The following is a 23053-nucleotide window of genomic DNA, read 5'->3' on the forward strand; positions in this document are numbered from 1 at the left end:
CATTTTTATGCAAGTGGGAGGAAAAAAAATTCCCTCTGGAGTTAAACCTGGAGAGACGAATAAAAGATAGTATCTAGGGCTACTGATTGTTTTTGCATCTTATTGGGAGGATTCAACCAAGAGGTTCAAGAGGGAAGGGGTAAAAATCAAGGAAACAATGTCTTTGGTGCCCTCACCTTTACCTTAGACTCTGGTCTCCCCTTAAGATATCCAACAGGTTAAAATGGCTTTGTGATGTGACACCATCATCCTGCTTCTCCTAGTATAGCCCTTAAAACATTTTGTGGTTAACGCGAACAGATAAAATTCAAAGTTTAAGTTTTTGAGAGTTCTTGTCGTGGCGCAGGGGAAATGAATCCGCCTAGGAACCATGAGGTTGTGGGTTCGATCCCTGGCCTTGCTCAGTGGGTTAAGGATCCGGTGTTGCCGTGAGCTGTGGCATAGGCTGGCAGCTACATCTCTGGTTAGACCCCTAGCCTGGAAACCTCCGTATGCCACAGGTGCAGCCCTAAAAAAAAAAAAAAAAAAAAAAAAAAAAGACAAAAGACCAAAAAAGAAAAAAAAGTTTAAGTTTTCCCTAGGCTGGTTTTGGGGAAGGGAAATTCATTTTTTTCCAAATCACTGGTTGTAAGGTCATAAAGCCAATGGCTTGATTAGTCACACAAACTCTGGCTTTAGGTCATCTTACCAAAGTAATGACTGGGAAGGAAACCAAGGCTCCTCCGACATGAGCCATGCCCAACGTGCCAACACCAAGATCATCTCCTGAGTGGACGGTGGGACTCTCCTGCCCCCGTTTCTCTGATAAAGCATACCTACACCTACAGCCACGCTGCACGACACTGCATTAACCAGCTGCCCCCACCCCCCGCCCCCGTGCAGACCCTCCCCAGGGGGTGTGGTTGTCACTAATCCACTGATTAAACATTTGAAGACTGGCTTTGGCAAAACATGCCAGAAATTCCTTCAGGGTAATTAAAACCACATTCTGTGTCAATAAACACAGACTGTGAGATCCTTCGTGTGCAGAGGGACTGGCTCTGACCCATGGGCTCTAGGACATATTTTCTTGGATGGCTTTTCCAGCATTGCAACTGATTTTCACTGACGCATTCAGACCTTTATCCAGCCCCCTTGCGACATGACTGGCTGAGCTCAGCGAGTTCATGTTACCTTTATTGTTTAAGCCAAGACACAGGACCAAAGGGGCCCTGAACCTAAGGGCCAAGCTCACCGCCAAAGCCCTTTCATGAAGACCTACAGGTAAGAGTGCTTGAGTGGGATTCTTGTTACAGAATTTGACAGGTACTGACTAGTATCCACTTATTACTACTCTTCCAGGGTTCAAACTGACTTTCATTCGAAGAATTATTCATGTGACTTCAACGTAAAAAGAACAACCAACTCAGGTGAATATTTACCTGAGTAAATATCTGTGTACATTGATAGCTAGAAACTTGTTCTTTGCATATAGGGGAAAACCCATAAATTATTTTTCACCACAATGACAGCTTTATAGTTTTTAATATGTAAACAATGCATAGACTTATTAAGAACTGTCATACATTAGAAAATATACAGATAAACAGAAAAATTACTAAAAATTTCATCAACCTGAGATAACCATCATTCATGGTTCGGAGGCCATTTCTGCTCATTGAATTTTTTACCTACACACATAGAAACTTATAAAAGAGTAGTCATACTGTACACACTCTGTTTGTCATGGATGTGGTGACCTTTACTTTTTTAATAGTATTCTGTTGCTTACTTCTCTCTTCCATAACCAATGTTAATGACCTTTTATGTACTTTTTTCATACTGATATCATCATATATCCTCATATACAGCTTATGGCATGAATAAGGTTTTAGTTCCTCAATCAGTAATTGCTGAATGATTAAGGAGTAAAATGAAAGAACAAACAACAAAATGAATGAAGGAGTAAATAGATAGTGGGCTGTGCTCTTAATTAGCTGGTACATTTGCCAAGAGATTGCAAAAATCATGTAACACATCTTTTGACATCTCCCCTGTATCTTTAAGTACGAGAACCTGGCTTGAACATGTTTAGAGGGAGCTCCAAGTGTAACCTCCCACGTAAAGAATACGTAACTGGCTGCTGCCCTAACTCCAGAGACAGAATCAATTCATTCTCAAGCTCAAATCCAGCTCAAAAACCATTTACTAAGTGCCTGTAGGCCAAGCACTGCACTGTCCTCTGTAGGATAAAGGATTGAATGTGTGTGATGGTTGCTTTCCCTCTTTCTTTTCAGTTGAGGTGAGGGGTCCGATTCAGGGTCACCTCTTTCTAGCAGGCTGTCTAAACTTGGACCTCAGTTTTCACATCCATGAAAGGGGGATAGTATCTATCCATCCCAGGACTGAAAGAATTCAAGGAATTCAGGAGAAAGGTCCTGGGAAAACATGGACTGGAGTCTGGCCATGCAGGTACCAAGGTAGGTGTACTTAGAGGAGCGGGGAAGCAGGGGTGGCCTGGGGTAGTGAGGACCCAGCACAAGCCAACCTGCCTGGTCTGAAGATCAGTTAAAGGAGGCTCAAGGCGATGAGGGAACAGCCAGGGAACAGTAAGGTTTACAAGCACAGAAGAAATTTGAGAACAGACTAATCTCTTTAAAGGGTCAAACAAAAGGAGGAAAATGTGTCTTGCCTTTCCAGTGTGTGCCAACGTCTAGATCAAGTCCATCCGTGTGAGTGACTCAAAGGCCAGTAACTGGAAAAAGGAAAAACCTGGCCTGCGCGACGGGCTTCAATCCAAGTTTCTTTGACTTATAGGAAAAATTCTGATCGGAAAATTTCCATCTCAAATTGTGCTGAGGAAGCTTAGAGACTGAGTAAGCATGTTGGCAGCAGCACAGTATGATAATCAGACTCCTTCTGAATTTTTCACCATAGTGCACAGAGTTCTTCAGGTCCTGCAGAGACCTTAGAACGTTTTTGATCTCTGACCCTGCAAGGGGTCAGAGAACACATAAGGAAATATACCTTGTTCACAAATGGAATTGTACCAAAACCTTTCCCCCTACGTCCTACCAGGAAACCAGAGGGGTCTGACTTCCAAATCATAAAGCATCGTATGATACTGTCACCCAGGCTAATCCTACAGATTCCAGGATGGGATTCGGTACTAACCACTGCAAGAAACGCGGGTTGGAAGCACTGAACCGTCCCAGTCTCTTGTGTCAAGCTCAGGGTTCCAGAGCAGCTCCTCTCCCCTCTGTCTTATCTCCTCTTTTTAAACTAGCACCATTGCTGAGTTCCTGGAAGCATGTCTCCAGTTATCTGTGCTGCCCTAATCAATACACTCTCACTCCATCCCACCTGCCCTGGGTGCCCAGACAGCAAAGAAAGGAGATGAGAACTGGAGGTTAACATTGCAATCTCAAATCAGCATTGAAATTTGAGGTTTCTTGAGGCTGTTTTGATACTTTTTGTCCTCCGAGAAAGCAACTGGATCTACTACTAACCACCATAAATCTTTATCCGTTCAACTGTCTGTCCAGCCAGCCAGCCAGCCAGCCAGCCAGGCACGTATCCTTTATTTTTACCTACTGAACACTTAGGTCACAAACTGTGTAGCACTTTTAATACTTTATAAAATTTTAAATAAAACTTTCAAAGAATTTAGTATTCTCGCTGCAATATCTCAAGATAGTTCAGAGGGAGAAAAATGGCCCAAAGACTCAAGCCAAATAAACTGAGACTTCAGAATGACTCCCAACTATAATCCCTGAAGACTGCTGAAATGCAGACAGCCAACACACAGCTGACTCTTGAGCAACATGGGTTTGCACTACACGGTTCACTTACACATGGATATTTTTTAAGAGCAAACACTACTGCACCACACAGTCCATGCATGGGGAGCTGAATCCGTGGATAAAGAGGAACCCTGAGTATGGCAGGCCAACTATAAATTACACCTAATTAAGCTCCAAGTTCTTCAAGGGACTGAAAATCCCTCACTAAAAATGTAATCCCAGTGGTAGTTTCTAAGCCTTCTACCTTTCATTTCCATCGAATCATGCTCCCAATTTTTGGAGGAAAATTAGAGAAGTTTGGAAATCTTGAGCTAATGATAGTTGCAGTCTGGTTTTCTCAGATTTATCTGAGTTCAGATTGCATTTGATCACATATGTTATTAACAAGAAAAAGTTAACATAGCTTTCAGAAATGTCAGATTTGAGCTCCGCAAGAAGCTAGCTCATTAAACAACCATACTGGCTGTCATACTGGGTCAATCACTCTTTGAAATTACCTACTCACCAGTTTGAGGAAAATTAACATTTCTGGGTCACCAGGTTCCATGAACTTAGCTACTGCTGATGCCCTGGAACCAGGAAAGTCATTTTATTTAATACAGGTGGGTGCCTAAAGCCCAGAGAACAAGCTTCTTGGTCAAGTCTTTAATAGCAGCAGCTGAGCACTGAGCTTGCCTCCCCTCTAGGAAGAGTGAAAGAACTTGGGGCTTTAAGGAAGGACAGATCAAATTAAAGCTCAATGGTTATGCCGTTATGAATTTTTTTCTGCTTTTCACTTCATATAGTCTCCCTGAGATGAATTTACCCTGAAAATGTGTGATAATAATAAATAGAGGCAAAACACAAACAAAATAAAAGTGAGAAAGCACACTAGCAATTACAAAGCATTCCATGGTACAACTTTTTAAGAAGGCACTTTAGGGAGTTCCCAGTCATGGCTCAGTGGAAGCGAATCTGACTAGCATCCATGAGGCCGCAGGTTGGATCCCTGGCCTCTCTCAGTAGGTTATGGATCTGGTGTTGCCGTGAGTTGTGGTATAGGTTGCAGACATGGCTCGGATCCAGCATTGCTGTGGCTGTGGTGTAGGCCGGGGACTACAGCTGGAGTTTGACCCCTAGCTTGGGAACCTCCATGTGCCACAAGTGCGGCTCTAAAAAAAAAAAAAAGACACTTTATTAATATTATTAATATTATCTAGAAGCTTAATTGTTCATGTCATTTGACCCAGCAACCTAGACTTTAGAAACTTGTTCTGAGAAGATAACCAGAGAGATGATTTGGATCTTGCAGTCATCTATCACACAAATACTATAGCAAAATACCAGAAATACATAAACTTCCAGCATTTAGTGATTGGTAAAACTATGGTTTAACAATAGGATATTACAAATGATGGCTGATGGTATTGGGCTTGGTACCAAAACAAAACAAAAATAGGTATGATATCATATGGTATTTGTCTTTCTCTTTGACTTACTTCACTTAGTATGAGAGTCTCTAGTTCCATCCATGTTGCTGCAAATGGCCTTATTTTGGTTTTTTTTTTTATGCTGAGTAGTATCCCATTGTCTATATTACCATGTCTTATTTTTAAATTTTTTTAATCTTTTAAAAATTTTTAATAGTTATTTCCCCAATACAATTTTTTTTCTACTGTACAGCATGGTGACCAAGTTACACATACATATACACATTCTATTTTCTCGCATTATCATGTTCCATCATAAGTGACAAGACATAGTTCCCAGTGCTACACAGCAGGATCTCATTGCTAATCCATTCCAAAGGCAATAGTTTGCATCCATTAACCCCAAGCTCCCCAACTACCTCACTCCCTCCCCCTTGGCAACCACAAGTCTATTTTCCAAGTCCATGATTTTCTTTTCTGTGGAAAGGTTCATTTGTGCCTTATACTAGATTCCAGATATAAGTGATATCATATGGTATTTGTCTTTCTCTTTCTGACTGACTTCACTCAGGATGAGAGTCTCTAGTTCCATCCATGTTGCTGCAAATGGCATTATTTCATTCTTTTTAATGGCTAAGTAGTATTCCATTGTGTATACATCTTATATATGTGGTATGTCAATGGACATACCTAATTCAATAGTATATCAATGGACATTTGGGTTGTTTCCTGTCTTGGCTATTGTGAAGAGAGCTGCAATGAACATGCGGGTGTATATGTCTTTTTTAAGGAAAGTTTTGTCCTGATATATGCCCAAGACTGGGATTTCTGGGTCATATGGTAGTTCTATGTATAGATTTCTAAGGTACCCACGTACTGTTCTCCATGGCAGCTGTACCAGCTTACATTCCCACCAACAGTGCAGGAGGGTTCCCTTTTCTCCACACCCCCTCCAGCACTTGTTATTTGTGGACTTATTAATGATGACCATTCTGACTGGTGTGAGGTGATTTCTCATGGTAGTTTTGATTTGCATTTCTCTAATAATCATGGATGTTGAGCATTTTTTCATGTGTTTGTTGGCCATCTGTACATCTTCCTTGGAAAAAAGTCTACTGAGGTCTTTTACCCATTTTTCCATTGGGTTTTTGGCTTTTTTGCTGTTGGGTTGTATAAATTGCTTGTACATTCTAGAGATTAAGCTCTTGTCCGTTGCATCATTTGAAACTATTTTCTCCCATTCTGTAAGTTGTCTTTTTTGTTTGTTTGTTTCCTTTGCTGTGCAAAAAGCTTGTCAGTTTGATTAGGTCCCAATGATTTATTTTTGCTCTTATTTCTGTTGCTTTGGGAGACTGACCTGAGAAAATATTCATAAGGTTGATGTCTGAGAATGTGTTGCCGATGTTCCCTTCCAGGAGTTTGATGGTGTCTTGTCTTATATTTAAGTCTTTCAGCCATTTTGAGTTTGTTTTTGTGCATGGTGTGAGGGTGTGTTCTAGTTTCACTGATTTGCATGCAGCTGTCCAGGTTTCCCAGAAATGCTTGCTAAAAAGACTGTCTTTTCCCCACTTTATGTTCTTGCCTCCTTTGTCAAAGATTAATTGACCATAGGTGTCTGGGTTTATTTTGGCATTCTCTATTCTGTTTCATTGGTCTGTACGTCTGTTTTGGTACCAGTACCACACTGTTTTGATGACTGTGGCTTTGTAATATTGCCTCCTGCTTGGTTTTTGTTCCTCAGACTTGCTTTGGCAATTCTGGGTCTTTTGTGGTTCCATATAAATTTTTGGATTGTTTGTTCTAGTTCTGTGAAAAAAGTCATGGGTAATTTGATAGGGATTGAATTGCATCTGTAGATTGCTTTGGGTAGTATAGTCATTTTTACAATATTAATTTTTCCAACCCAAGAGCATGGAATATCTTTCCATTTCTTTATATCTTCTTTAATTTCCTTGATTAATGTTTTATAGTTCTCGGCATATAAATCCTTTACCTCCTCGGTCAGGTGTATTACCACATCTTCTTAACCCATTCATCTGACGATGCACATTTAGGTTGTTTCCATGTCTTGGCTATTGTAAATACTGCTGCAATGAACACAGGGGTGCATGTGTCTTTTTCAGTGAACGTTTTGTCTGGATATATGCCCAGGAGTGGGACTGCTAGATCATATGCTAGTTCTATATTTAGTTTTCTGAGGTGCCTCCATACTGTTTTCCATAGTGGTTATACCAATTTACATTCCCACTGATCTAATCTATGGCGCAAATGAACCTATGTACAGAAAAGAAACAAACTCATGGACATGGAGAAGAGAGTTGTGGTTGCCAAGGGGGAGGGGGAGGGAGTGGAATGGACTGGGAGTTTGGGGTTAGTAGATGAAAACTATTGCGTTTGGAGTGAATAAGCAATGAGGTCCTGCTGTGTAGCACAGGGGACTATGTCTAATCACTTGTGATGGAACATGATGGAGGATAATATGAGAAGAATGTATATATGTGTATAACTGTGTCACTTTGCTGGACAGAAGAAATTGATAGAACATTGTAAAGAAACTATAGTAAAAAATTTAAAAAATAGATATGATACTATCTTACATTTAATTACTATATTGATCCATCCCTTTCTCTCTCTTCCCTGTTTCACATGCACACACGCAGAGACACACAGACACACACACAGAGACTGAAAGAAAATACATCAAAAAGTGTTTATAATGATTATGCTCAAGGCTAAACGTAAATTCAATTTTCTTTTTTAACTTTTTTAAACTTTTTAAACTTTTTTAAACTTTTCTTTAAAGCCCAAGTTTTGGAGTTCTGGTCTGGTCTTGGAAACTAATCTGACTAGTATCCATAAGGACGCATGTTCCATCCCTGGGCTTGCTTAGTGGGTTAAGAATCTGACGTTGCCATGAGCTGTGGTGTAGGTTGCAGACACAGCTTGGATCTGGCATTGCTATAACTGTGGAATAGGCTGGCAGCTCTAGCTCCAATTCAACCCCTAGCCTAGAAACCCCCATATGCCACGGGTACACCCCTAAAAAAAGGACAACCCCCCCAAACAAAAAAAAAGATAAAGCCCAAGTTTTCATCAGAGAGCATATATTTTGTTGTGTCATAGCCTTCTTCTTTTCCTACATAGCTTTTAACAAGGCTTATATTCATGTTCTCATGTTTGTGTTTATTTAATGTGTATCTTCCCAACAGAATATAAGCTCTATGAAAGCAAGATACAGATCTGCTGTTTTTTAAAAAATTGCATAGTTGGATTTTTTTTAAAAAGCATGGTGCCTAGTGTACAATAAATATGTTAAAAATGACTAAAGAGTGAGCAGTTGTGGGGACAATCCTAGCAGGCCATGGTGATATGTGGGGATTCTGATGGGCGATCAAACAGTCTGTTACATCTCTAGTCTCCAGCTCATTTGCTCAGACAATATACCATTTTCCTTGTTTACTTTTGCCTCCTGAGGTCGCACAAGACTCTGTTCTCCATTAGGAATGCCTTGGCCACTCCTCTCCACATCAGAATCCCACCAACGCCACCTCCCTGACAAGCTATTCCTGTTCAGGTAAGCGTCACACTCTCACTCACTTGGAAGATTAACATTTTTAAACTTTATTGGGTCCCAAATATATATTTTTTGGTTAGAGGTCAGCAAACTATGGTCCATGGGCTACCACCTGATTTGTAAATAGAGTTTTGCTGGAAGCCCTCATGCTACGGTGACAGAGTTGAGTTGAGTTGAAGCCCTCATGCTACGGTGGCAGAGTTGAGTTGAGTTGAAGCCCTCATGCTACGGTGGCAGAGTTGAGTTGAGTTGAAGCCCTCATGCTATGGTGGCAGAGTTGAGTAGGTGGGACATAGACTGTATGTTCAGAAAAGATGAAAACATTTACAATCTGGCCCTTTATAGGACTATTTACTGATCCTGTTGTGCAAAGAAGAGATAATTCCAAAGTTTTATTCCATCAGGTTATTCTTAGGGCAGCATGGGATCCAAAGTACATGAACAAAAGCTTTGTAGAAAAAAGAAATTATTACAATATGCCTAAATTTGTCCTTAAGAACATACATGTTTGTGTCAGACATACATGCATTCCAGGCCCAAGTCTGCTGATTGACGCTGGGCAGATGATACAACTTCTCTGAGCCTCGGTTTCATCGCATGGTCCCTCATTTCCTTAATAAACATGTAACGAGTGCTATCTGCCAGGTACTGGGCCAAAGAAAAGTGAGAAAGCACCCCAACAGATACAGGCAATGGTGGACAATGGGTAATAATGGATAACAGACTGCAGTGAATAAGACCTCCAAGCCTCACGTAATTCAGCCTTAATTGTACATACAGCTGGGGGTTGTCAGGGTTAAATCACACACACACACACAAACACACACACTCATGCATCTATTATATGTACACACACCAGTGTAGTACACCATATATATACACACAATATATATATAGTATATCACATGTAGTATACAGAGAGAGCTCTTGGTTCCTGGTACACAGCACACACTCAGTGTATAATGGCTCTTCCTCATCAACACAATTACAACAGAAGCCCTTTAACAGACCTCTCAGAAGCTGACTTAAGTGATTAAAAAATGCCTTCAACCCTCTTTGAAAAATGGGTCTCGAGCCTGCTCTCTACTCAACAGCTAATTTGTTGGACACATCTCTGGTCTACTGGCTCACATCAGCTTCTGGTTGAGCTGCATGTCTAGTGAGAGTCAGCTGGGTTGGCTTGCAAATCTCCTGATACAGTTATACTTGTCACTCAACTAAATATCATGGAAGGTGATGAAAAGAATGGTGGGAAAGGAAGAGAATGATTGTGCCACATGAAAACTAAGTTGAATGCTTTCAATAGATGACAAAGACTTGTCAATTAAATGAGGGAGAGAGAGAAGATCAGGGACAATCATAAAAATCCCGAAGGATCTGTACTTATGATTGCTTCTCAGTATCTATAATCTCAACCTCAAAGAAATCAAGCTCAGACATGTCTTTGTGACTTTGGGTGTGGTTTGTGCAAGAAAAATGGAACCCCCAGTCAGTACTCATAAGACTGAGCTTTGATTCTTTAATGGGCTCCTCATCAAAACTAGGCAATGCTGTTGAAGATAGGTGTATCATTTTTATGACTCTCTGCCTTAATTCTTCCAATGTATCATCAACCATTGGTCCCAAATGCATGGCACGAGAGAGGTTCTTTTGTATGTGTTTAATCGTCACGTATAAACAACAGCATGTTAGCAGGAGGCGTGTTGCCTCAGCCCCTGCCATGTTTTATAGGTAAAAAAAAAAAAATAACCAGAAAGCTGGAGTGACTTGTCCAAGGCCTCGGAAGTGGTAGTGCTAGAGAGAGGGTCTGGAGCCAGCCTGGTTGATTCCTCCATCAAGGTCAGCCAGAGACAGAGAGGCAACCCCAACACAGACTCACCCAGCCTGGCTGAGATGATGATCACTGTGACGAGGACAGAGCGACACCTGCCCAAGTGGGTAGAGAGATGCTTGAGAGCAAGAACTTACCCTCCAACACACTCCCCAGCAACACGGCCACAGCGGCTGACAAGACATACAATCGTTTGCTTTTGTTGGATTTGATTAGTTTTCTTTCCTCATAGTGGAAGAAATTGGGACTTTGTGATTTCTGGAAGAATCGGATTCGTAGAGGGTTTACCACCCCCTCCATGGAGCACACAATAGCAGGGGAGACTGCGCCTGTCAGATGGTGTCACTGACAGCTCAGCCTCACTGACTGGCACTTGCTCATCCCTGTCGGTGCGGCAAGATGAGCAGCGCCCGGCTCACCAGATGGTTATTTGTTCCACCAGCCACCTTTGCTGCATCCCTGATTCACTTCAGCCCAGGATGGTCTCCAGCACTCATGCTGCAAGGCAGCTCCTGCCAACAACTTTGCCAAATGGCTCCTCTCAAAGTCAGGGCTGCCCAGACAGACTGGCTCCTCCATCTGCAGCAGCTTTTGGCAAAGAGGTGCTTTCCTTTTCTGGCTCCACCTCTTGGCTGCACCAGAGCCTTCTTGCCAGAAGGATGATCGGACCTATCAGTACCCACAGCCAGACCTGGAGTTCTGGGGCCATTTAAAGCCTACATCTGTGTTGCCCAGGCTCACCCCTGAGCACAGAGTCAGAACACACAAAACAGACCCAGACCATCACAGTAACAGACATGGTGCATCATGGAAACTGAGAGCCAGGACGAGGCACAGAGGGCATCCTTCCCCTCCCCCATCATCAACCTCATTTTAGCAGATTAGGAAACTGAAGCCCAGAGAGTAAAAGCGACCAATTATGGCGGCAGGACTGGAAAGAACACACAGGTCTTCTGCATGTTCCAAACCACTGCCTACAGTAGAGACGGTGTTGCTTTCCAATCTTCTCTCTGTTCATTTTCAAGTTCTTGATAAAATTAGACCCTCTGTATTGGTAATGATTCAAAGCAGAATTTCTTTAGAAAAGTGAGTAATTTTTTCTTTGCATCAACATCATGCCATGTACACAGACAGACTTGGAAGTGATTTCTGTTTTTTCACCCACTGTTGGGTGACCTTGGACAAAAAAATCTCATTCTGCTTCAACTTTTCATTTAAAGGGGTATGAGGACAGTTTCAATGAGAAAAATACTTTGAAGACCAAAGTTTGTTTGTAGCATATAGCAAGCCCTCCACAACTGCCAGTAATCAACCTTATTCAGTAGCAGCACTTCAACCCACCGTGGTTTAATACACAGTCCTATGCACATGTACACAGCTGTGTCAAGTTTTTCTTATATCAGGAAGTTCAAGTCCATGAGATTAAGTGACTTATCCATGAATAATCACTGCAGCATTTTATGTAATCTAAAAAGCTGGAAATAATTTCCCTCCTCAAGGGAACAATTAAATCAATGGTGGTAGTCTTGCAGTGGGGCACTATGCAGCCATTGAAAAGCCCAAGACAGACATAGGTGTCCTGACATGGAATGGTCTTTCAGATATACCACTGAGTGGGAGAAAAGGCAAAATACAAATAAAACTAGAGTATACATTTGGTGATGCAGACAGCCCCTCCCCTGGTGGATATCTGTACGTGTGTATTTAAACATATGAAAATGCATATAAAGGTGCTGTGAGAAAGCACACCCACAACTGACAATGGTAACTCTGGGGTGGGTATGCGGAGGGAGAGTGATTCATGCTTTGCTCTACTTCTGTAATGCTTGAATCCTTTCAAGTACGCATTTATGCATTATGTACCTTATAAATCAAGACATAAAGGAGGAGAGGAACGTGAATGAGAACAATACAGCTGCTGTGAACCAAAAGACTTCCTAACCTGGGTTTCCCTGGCCCCAGCTGGACTTCTGCAAAGTTTTACGAGCAACGCTATGCTCCTCATTTCTCATCAGCCCTCCTCTTTGGTAAAATACTTTCTGGGGATATTCTGTCCTTAGGGATCTGAGTTCAGGCACTCAGACCACCTGGGAGGGCTCAGAGTCTTGTTGCAATACATCCCTGATAGAGCCGTTTACAGCTTTTCCACACTCAGTACCCTTGTGCATCTGTGGGGGTTCACAGAGTAGCAGAGCCCCGAGATTAAGTGGAGAAGGTGGCCTGCCCTATTGTGACCACTTCAGTTTCATTACTTGATGCATTCCCAGCCGTGAAATCAGCAATGCACGATGGAGGAGATGGGTTAGCCCCCAGCGCCAAACCAAGTGCACCCAGAGTAACCCTCTTGCAGACAAGGTACTCTTTGGCACACTCCTTCTGGCAGACCTCTCATCTTTCTCCTGTCAAAAATTCTGCCCATAGAACCCCCCCTCCCTGAGACCCTTACACTCCATGCATCTTTTTCCTTTTACCTGCAAAGTCCCCTTCATTTCACTCTATTTCCTGGAATGAATTTCTCTTTCATCCAAAGCATAGAACCAAATCTGACTTCCACTCCATCACCCATCCTTTTCCATCACCCACGATGACCCTTTCTCCAAAGAAACCATTCACACTAGTTAGTTGTCCATGGGTTTCACACACACAGGGCCCATGATCATCACTCCCCACGTTTTCCATTGTGAACTTGAAGCATAAGAATTCAATTTAAGACAAAACTTCTAGGGGTTTTGTAAAAAAAATAACCTGCTTCCCATGGGAGAGATATGTCAGAACAGGTTTGTTAGGTCAGAGCTGATTTTCAGCCTCATTCTAGAGCTCTATTGGAAAGGGAACAGAAGGAAATTTAGTGGTAGAAGAGACAAGTTTGGTGAAAGCAAACACATGTTTTTAATGGGAAATGGCTGGAGCACCACTGGAGAACTGCTCTGGCTAAAATGAGGCCAGACACACCCACACTTATGTGCAAAAGGACATCAGCCATCCGTCAGCTGCCTCTAGCCCACTCCTTTCATTCTGTTCCAGGCAACTGTATGAGCTGCTATCAGTTCTGGAGAATGGGGGCCTGGGTGTACCAGCGGGACCGTCTCAACTCATCCTGGGCACTATACTGTGAGTGTCTCAGGCTGGAGATGAGGGGCCTGGAGAAAGCTATAAAAACCCAGTTATTTTTCATATTTTGATGGCTCGATTCCATCAATATTTTCCTTCTTTTTTATTATAGAGTAGATTCCATCTACAGGAACAAGTCAGCGAAGGATTCTCGCATTAGGTAGGAGAATTCAGCTCCCTCCCCATAGCACAAAGAGAAAGACACATGCACCTGCCTTCCTGGGAAGAGATGGAACCAGTGAACTGATTGGCATTGAATGGGCACTGTGAGGATGTGCGCAGAGCATAGCACACAACCTGCATGTCCCCCCCGCCCCCCCGCAGGTCCAAACAAGAGGAAGCAGGGTTGGGCAATGAGCACTTGCCTAGAATCCAGACAGCCATCGGTTCCAATCTGGTTCTGCCACTGATAAGTATGTGCCTTACACGAGTTTCTTTGCTTCTCCATACATTGCAGTTTCTTATTCTGAAAAACGCATCTAATACAACCATCCTCTCAGAGTTGCTGAAGGAGATTAAATGAGTAAATGCATGAGAAACACCTAGGGAAATGCCTGGAATACAGACAGTGTTCAGGAAGCCTTCCTTCTCTTCCTTCCTCTAATTGTCTAAATTGGACCCTTAGTTTTCTTCACAAATGCAAATGCCAGAGTCTAGGAATGTCAGTCTACAGCTGTGCTCTTTTCACTGAGCATTACCAATATTTTGACAGGACTGGCCTAATATTATTCAACCCAGGTTCATCAGTACATTTCTGACCAGCCCTCATAAAGGGCTTGGGATTGCCCCTGGGGACCTGGATGCTAATAACGAATCCTTGCTAGTGATTTTCAATGCACTCTGGTGATTATGTTTAGTAGTGGCACATTTCCTATCCCCGGAAAGGTCATTTATAATAGTGGAAGGCAGCTTCTTCCCACCTTCCATTTCTGATTTTCTCTGAGAAGAGCAGAGAACCCAAACATTCATCCATATGCATTGGAAATACTATTCTGATCTTGCATTTGCATAAAAATACCAAAGCAACTTAAGGAGCTACAAGGCAGCTCTCCATCAGGATACCACCTCCTTTCCTTCTTCCATGCCTTCTCAACATCTTCATATTAAAAGCCCTTTTCGTGTACCTTCCTAGTTTTATCCGCCATGGCTTCCTTCTTTCTTGAGCTTATGTGGGATGGATGGAGGGAGGGGAGGAGGCGGGACTTTGACTTTCTCAGCTTTATTCTCATGTCCCTAAGAAGCTGTGACCTTTCACAGATCACAAGTTTGCTAGAAAATGGCCATATAGGGTTATTTGAATACTCTAAGTGTGTGGTTAATTCTGCTTAAACCAAGGTACTCCACAGTGAAGTACTTTTTAATGCAATTTTGTTACACAGAGCCACGACCAGTTTCCCTGTAATTTTTCACTCGTTGGTTCAAATTCTGCCCTGGAGCACTCCTCTCCTTGGCATATTCCTATGCTTTTAAGTACCTTTAACACACCTGTGACACCCTAAAATGTATGTATAGTCCAAACCTTTCTTCTGAGCTTCAGACCCAAATGTCTAACTGCTTTGTTGAGAGTCTCACGGTGAGACGAGATGACTCGCAGGCCTAATCAATTCCCAAAGTCTTTGTATGGCTTCAGTGGAAAGGCCCATTAGGCACCCATCCTCACCCTGGGGGGCATCCTTGACACTGTCTGCATCTGCTTCTCCACCCCCACCCAGTCTATCACCCTGAGGAAGCCCTATCCATCCTTGTCCTACCATGTACCTCAAACCCGTCGAATTCTCTCCATCTCTATTGCTGCCACCATCCTAGAGAGAACAGTCATGTTATCTCCCCAATTATCTCCCCACTTTCACTCCTACTCACTTCCTACCCAGCCCTCTGACCTCACTCTGTATAGCAGCCAGCCTGAGTTTTGAAAAAACAAACCTGATCATATCCCCCCCACCAACCCTGATCAAAATCCTTTGATGGCTTTCGATCCATTTTTGGATAAGGTCCAAACTCCTCATGGTCAACAAGGCTCAACATGATCTGGTCCCTAAATAACTCTCTCATTTCTTTTTTGTAATATTTTATTATGAACATTTTCAAACAAATAGCAAAAGTGAAAAAAAAATGACAGTGACTGTCCATTGACTGGCCACCTGGATTCTGCTATTAACATGGTTTATCATCTATCTATTCATTTATCCATCCTGCTACCCTAGTATTAATCTTTCTTAGGTTTGGCTCCTTCCAAAGTCAACTGCAGGTTCTAGTCTCATTTTCATCACTCTTTCTCTTGTTCTCTACACTCAGCCCCAGACAACTTTTCATTCTTGGAATCAATTGATATGTATATTTTTTTCATAAAATTATTTGGTTAATATCTACTGCCTCCACCAGACTAAAAGCTCCATGAGAAGAGACACCATGTCTGTTCTTGAGCATGCAGGATTGCCTTTGCAGAAAGTCAATTAATATTTATTGAAGGAATCAATAGTTATATAATAATGACATCATATTAATATAATAACAATACAAGTGAGTTTGTTCTTCCTTTAATATGTAAGAGCAGTATGGGTCTTTTTAAGGCTTCTAAGAGAATGTGGAACTCACTCGCTGCCAGAATATTACCAAGTACATTAAGGCAAATTGCTCAGTGGCAAGATCCACAGCTAGTGGCTGAGCCAAGAAGAGGTGGTGGTGGGTTTTAGGCACTTCTCTTCCACTTGCACTAGCTCTTCATCTCAACATTATCCCAAATCAACACATCATCTATAAAAAGTGATACAAATGAACCTACATACAAAACAGAAATAGACTCACAGACTTCAAAAACAAACTCATGGTCACCAAGGGGGAAAGGTGGGTCAAGGAATAAATTAGGAGTTTAAGGTGAACATATACACACTACTATGTATAAAATAGTCGACAAGGACCTGCTGTACAGCACAGGGAAACTTCACTCGATATTGTGTAAGAGCCTATACGGGAAAAGAATCTGAAAAAGAATGGAAATGTGTATATGCATAACTGAATCACTGTGCTATACACCTAACACAACACTGTAAATCAACTACACTGCAATACATTTTTTTCAAAAAACATACTCCAAAGAAAAACAGGGTGCTTGCAATGCAAATGCAGCTATAGTAGTGATAACAACAGCCATTGTACTGGAGGCATTTATCAAGGTCTGGTTTTGTATTAGGTGCTGTCTTGAGTACATTACCTGAATTAGATTTTGTTTTTCCCCTGAGAGGCGGGTTGTACTGTTAGTCCCATTTTGCAGCTAAGGAAATTGAGAACGGAATAGTTATTTTTAAACATGTTCTCTGACTCCCCCTTCTAACCAGATTGTCATTCCTGTAAAATTCACCTACATAGAATATTTATTCTGTCTGTGGCCCTCTGTGAAAATGGAGAGATTAATCTAGAAAACTCTCAGACTGCTCTAAAGGAGAGCTGGTTCTAGCAAATCTAAAAATACAGAACGCCAACCCCACGGATGCTTTTTGTATACCCCCCCCCACACACATTTGCAAATTATCCCAGCAAAGAATTTTACCTTAGATAAGAACCTGCTTACACACAAAGATAAACCATTGCCAGTGATCTTTCCCTTAACAGAGAAGTTAAGCGATTACAGAAGGAGGCAGAGTAGAATTTCTTAGGAGAAGAACATGGGTTTCAGAAATTGTACATTTGAAGACAAGCTTTTCCCCTGACTGCGTGACTCTGACAAATAAGCATCTTTTCTGGACTTCAGTGGCTCAGTTTCCTTACTTGAAAATAGAAATGACAAGATCCACTTAGCAGGGCATGGATGTATTGAAATTTTACTTACAAGAAAGCTCAGTACAGTGTTTGGAAAAGAGAAGATGTTCAGAGATCTGTAACTTTAAAAAAGGGAGGAAAAAAATAGGAAAAGGTAAAGAAGAGTGGTAATTAATACTGAGAATAGAAGAAAAGTCATTGGAAATGTTTTTAATAAATTCACATAAGGCATTCTTTCACATGGGGGGGAGAGGTGGAGAGAGAGGGAGAAAGGGAGAGAGAGAGGGAGAGAGAGAGATGGAGGGGGGAAGGGGAAGAGAGAGAGGAAGGGAGAGGGTAAGAGAGAGAGAGAGGGAGGGAGAGAGAGGGAGAGAGAGCCGGGTAAAAGTGTCCTTTAGCATTTGCATTGCTCTTAGCTGGATGAACTTGCCTGCAGCTACCACTTACAATGCAAATTGAGCTTAGAGTCCTTCGCACTAACTACACAGCAAAAATCTTTCAGCTTTAAATAGAATACTGCAGTGTCGAATGATCTGAGTTAACGGAAGAAAAATTCAGAGATAACTGTGAAGGAGATTTGAGAGACAGAAAAAAATCTGACATATCTGGGCAAGGCAGGAAAAGGCAGAAATATTACAGGAGACAAAAAGAGAAGCCAAGTCTATAGAAGGACCCAGAAACTAATTCCCCAGAAGGTGTGTTGAAGTTAATAAAGAGGAAGAGAACTTGGGGGCAAGCCCCCAATGAAGAGGATTTTAACAAAGAGTACTGTGACCTGGAGCTCTTTCAAGGTGTACAAGCACTTTGAAGATACTCATCCATAGAGGAGACTCTCCCCACTCTGGGCACCAGAACTGCATGAATGGTCCCTAAAATGCAATTAGGGGTTGCAAGTAGAAAGGCAATTTACATTGTCCACATTCCATTTTCTTTTCTTCCCAGACCTTCACTAAGATCAGGTAAAGCCACCCGGAAGGATATGGTGAAATAAAGGTTTATGAGTTTTAAATGTGGTGTGGGGGCGGGGGGTGGGGGAAGAGGGAGAGACAGTGGGAGGGGAGTGATCTGAGAGGCTGATTTGGAAAGATTTTAGAAAGTTCTTTGCTATAAACTCATGCCTCCTTTTGGACAATATGAACCCAGATACTGTATGTGATATTGTATCTGGTTCTACCAGGGCTTATAAAAATGTGATAAGATAGGAAGGAAGATTAGGAAGTACCTAGGGCCCTGAAAGCAACAAGGAAAGCCATGTGTAACTCATTTCTTCATTCTATAGATGACACTCTTACACACATGGCCTCAATTTTCCCATCGTCCCAGCTCAGTAAGTTTCCTTTGCCTGTACCTGGAGGCATAATGCAATACAGAAGAAAACATGAAGGCAGCCTCCTATCTTTGTTGTCTTGAATAGGCAAAAAAAAAAAAAAAAAAAAGTGTACCTTAGAAGACAATAGACCCAAAGCCGACTTCTCTTTTGGGTGACATGCTCAGGCAAAGAGCTAACCATGTTCACTGGTGAGTCAGTGACAAAGCACTGAGACGGGGGAAGAACATATACAACCATGCTGGCACCAGGGAAGTAAAAAAAACCAGCAAGTATGATGCTTGGTATGGGGTAGGAACGTCCTAAAAGCCACCTCCCAGCTTCTGAAGGCCAGAGCTCATACAGTCTGCCCTGCACCGTGGACGTATTGCGTGTGATGCTCTCCCATAACGATGAATGAAGCACGTTCATTTTCAATAGCGCTAGCCATGCTTTCTGTCTAAAACTTCCAGGGAGGTCTACAGCAGATGCCACCTCTACCCTCAAATTATGTGTCTTTTTTATTTCTTTCAGAACTTGAACTCTTTTACCACCCCCATTCGATTTGCCTAGTAGACTTGATGTGATTAAATCCTGTAGAAATTTGAGCACCTAAGAATAACAAGAATAATCTTAAATTAGCACGCCATGCTACATTTTCCTAAAGGACTTTCACACACATTTTCTCAAATGGATACTGCAATGTGACAACGCAATGCCTTGGAGGAGTGGTTAAGGATAAAGGCCTACAGGTGGAAAATGAAAGCAAAAAGGCAAAAGTTGGGGTATTTTTTTTTAAATGTCTCCATTTTCTATTCCCACACAAAAGGCAAATGAGATTCCACCTGCTGACTTTCCTTTCCTGCCTACACCTCACCCAGGCTAATGTCAGAACAAGCTGGGGGAGAGGGAGAGAGACGACAATTTCACCTCTTGGCAAAGCTCAGCTTACTGAGCCCTCTTGCTTTCTGCTGGCTGTTGATTCAGCAGAAACTACCGCTGCAGAATTCATAATGGTGATTTTTAAAGGCTCCACGGATCGCATCGCTCTCCCACGTGTCAGACTCATTCGCTTGCAGCCCCAACCCTGGTTCCCCAGCCACCTTTCGATACCTTACTAATGCACTTCCAAGAGGAGAGGGGTTCGCCCTTTTTCAGGCCTTTTGGGCTTTTGATTGTCTGAGCAGGTAACCCGGCCGGAGAGATGAACCGGCAGGAAATGAAACCGTGCCCGCCCTGCAGCCACTGAGAGACGCATCATTCCACTCCGGGAGGGAGGACTCGAGGTTTTCTTGGGCCCCTTTCCTTCTTACCTCCCCACAAGACCTCTGCATACATCTAGGGGGAGGGGTCAACCGCCTTTGGGGGGGGGGTCATTTTTCCAGCCGGGAGCCCCACCCTGAAAAACCTAATCCCCGAGGGCCATTTTAACTCCCTTGGGCGCCGGGTCCACCTGCTGCTGAACGCCCGGCCCACCTCGCGGAGCCCGGATGGATGTGCGGCGCTCCGTCGGCGGCTGCCCCTGCGGGCCGAGCCCCCGCCCCAGCCCCGGGGCCCGGAGGAGTCTCGGCCGCTACGCGCCAGGCTGCCAGCGGAGCTCAGCGATCCGCAACTTGCGCCCGGCCCCAGCGGCGGAATGCAGCGGGGGCTGGCGTTACCTTCGGTCGCATAGCTGTGGTCGCGCAGGAAACTGTTGTTGATTTTGCGGGTATCAATGTCCTCCTCCATTGACAGCAGGCTTACTTGCGTGGGAACCAGAAGCCGGCAGACAAGTATCCATGATCCCTCCCCGCAGCCAGTGTCACAGGAGAGGGGGGCAGGGGAGCCAGTGGGACTGCACCATGGTCCGAGCCTGAGGAGGAGACGGGGAGGCGGAGAGAGAAAAAAAATAAAAACCCGGCAATGGAGCTGTCACCTCCTCCACTCGGGATCTCCGAGGCTGCGGCGGCGGCTCCTCCCGCGGTGCGCTCACTCCAGCTCCAATTCCCAGCGAGGATGCTGTGCCTGCCTCCGCTCCCTCCGGGTGCCAAGATGCGCCGTGCCCCGAGGGGTCTGGTCCCACCCGCCGTCCCGGAGGCGCTCACAAGCGGGGCTAGGGAGATGCCCAACAGGTTCCCCTCGTTGGCAGCCGCTCCAAAATGCAAAAAAGATCCCTCCTCCCCCTGGGAGAGCGGGCAGCCGCGACAAAATGGTGCCTTTCTGGACCGAGCTGCAGTGACGAGATGGCAGGGGCAGGATTCAGGCTGGCCTGGCCCAGATGAGGGTGCTGGTCCCACGGGAGGGCGGCTCCTGCTGGCGGGGGCTCAGCAGCCGGCGGGGAGCTGGGCAGGGCGCTGCGGCCGGCGCCAGCGCACTCACCCTCACACCCACTCGCGCGCACTCGCAGCTGCTGCTGCTGCTGCTGCTGCTGCTGCTGCTGCTGCTGCAGGAGGAGGCTGAAGGCGGCTGGTGCATTCAAGGCGAGGCTCCTCCCAACCGCGTCAGCAGCCTCAGGACTCTTCCCCAGCAGCGGTGGTGGCCGAGGCAGAGGCTGCGGCTGCTCTCTGCTGCAGTGGGGCGCACGCAGCCGCGATTCGGCACCTGGGCAGCCAGCAGCCGGCTTGCAGGTTCACGTGAAAAGCATAGACGCGCTCTTCCAACCTCCCTCCTTCCCGCTTAGCTCAGCTCCGGGCGGCATCGACTCCAGCACCCAGAGTCCCCAGCTCACTGCCTTTCTCCGGACACCTGCGCTTTAGGTCAGCAAAGACAAGTAGGTTCCCCTGGGTAGGCAGGAAGTCTACATCCCTGTCTCGTTTGCTAACCCTTCTATGATGCACGCGATCCCTTGATGAAGATAAAGGGCGAGGCCTGGGGTTCGAAGCCTCATAAAGAAAGAGGAGGGAATGCTCATAGCCTACCGGTTTAAGCCCTTCCTGTGCTGGGAATAGGAGGGAGAGCTGGGGTCCAGAACTTTTCAGGAATCACATCTGACGTCTCCCTTCCCAATAGAGTCAAAACCATCTAACTTGTAGGCTACACTGACGTCTACACTGACGGAAGGAGGAAGAGGGCAGGGTTATGAATCTTGTCAACAGAGTCGTCTGAAAAAGTCCACGTGCCTTAGCCCTTCGCACTTGGTTTTGGACACATTGCTCCAGGCCCTCCTGTGGGTTTTCCTCGTGAAGACACAGCCTTGCAGGAAGGGTTGGCATTTGCTTTCCACATGAAAGGTATATGGGAGCCCTGCGCGCTGGGGCACGGTGCCCGCCAAGAGCCACTGCTTCCCCGAGGGAATTTCAAAGATCCAATGAATACAAAAAAAAGAGGCCTGTCTTTCAACTTTAGCTAAGAGCATAGGGCAGAACACTACCCCTCCCCTACGTTTCCCCAAACTGCAAATCGCGAATTCCATATTTGAAAGAGAATGAGATCATTCTTATGAAACAACTACAATCATTTATGAAGCAACTCAATCACTAGAAAGCCAGTGGACAAGAGATCTCCCAGGTTTCCTTGTGTAGAAGGTATTCATTTCACTGGGTGTCACTGCAGGGAGAGACATCAGTGAGTGTTTTGCTCAGTTAAGCTCCACAAGTTCAGTTGGATGAGCCCAGAGGGACCTGTGAGTTAATTATATACATAGAATGCTTGGGCTAACACAATTTAGAATGTATTTGAAGTTTAAAAAAATGGGAAAACAAGTCCTTAACTGAGGTTGGGAATTGCCGTTAGACTTCCTTGAAGAATACATGCTTATGACAGGTGGAAAATGGCATTGTCCCCATCTCCAGAAAGCAACTGCGTATCTCTGGAAGAAGAGAGGAGGAATATCCTTTGATATTTGAAAGGGGGAGTTCAGCTTACAATAGATCCCATTTTATTCTCATCTGGTGGTTAAGTCTTTCATACTTGTTTGACTATTTGTGCCAAATTCACATGTGAAATTCCAGGAACCGATGAAGACTGGTGCAAATTGATTTAATCCATTTCAGCTCCAGTTGCCATGGCTGGCAAGAGAGGTATCCACAGCCGAGGCTCCAGCAGTCAGCTCTCCTGTGGTTACATGGTCCAGCTTCTCCTGCAGATTGTCATAGTGGGGTAGGGCGGGGGTGGGGAGAAAAGCTAAGTTCATCTCAAAGTGGCAAGAAGACCTCTTGCTCTGAGTTGAAACGACCTTATGTTGCTGCCGGAGATCTGGGAACAGCATTTGGGAGAGTCTCCCCCACATATTCCTAGGCTGAAGCAAAGTTACAAGGTGAATCAGGTGGGCTCACTGGCCAGGCTGTGCTGCAGGAATTTTCCACC

At 44.1% G+C, this 23053-nt stretch overlaps 1 protein-coding gene and 1 long non-coding RNA gene across 3 annotated transcripts in view; one reads left to right on the forward strand and one right to left on the reverse strand.

Annotated features, from left to right (window-relative positions):
* The window catches only part of PPP2R2B (protein phosphatase 2 regulatory subunit Bbeta), a 295991-nt gene extending 274570 nt beyond the window's left edge, over window positions 1-21421 (reverse strand). The window contains exons 1-2 of one of the 2 annotated variants that reach the window (XM_047778974.1): window positions 21128-21421; window positions 20428-20621 (exon numbers count right to left, since the gene is read on the reverse strand). In XM_047778974.1, coding sequence (XP_047634930.1) covers window positions 20428-20497 — 70 coding nt within the window. In that variant the 5' untranslated portion in view covers window positions 20498-20621; window positions 21128-21421. The other variant, XM_047778973.1, reaches the window with a different exon arrangement.
* Window positions 1023-20159, forward strand: LOC125126493 (uncharacterized). Its single transcript, XR_007134649.1, has 3 exons — window positions 1023-1263; window positions 8666-8765; window positions 19304-20159. It is a non-coding gene; the product is annotated as an uncharacterized LOC125126493 (long non-coding RNA).
* Window positions 21422-23053: the final 1632 nt, after the last annotated feature.

Source organism: Phacochoerus africanus, chromosome 4, assembly GCF_016906955.1.
Source record: "Phacochoerus africanus isolate WHEZ1 chromosome 4, ROS_Pafr_v1, whole genome shotgun sequence".
Lineage (NCBI taxonomy): Eukaryota > Metazoa > Chordata > Mammalia > Artiodactyla > Suidae > Phacochoerus > Phacochoerus africanus.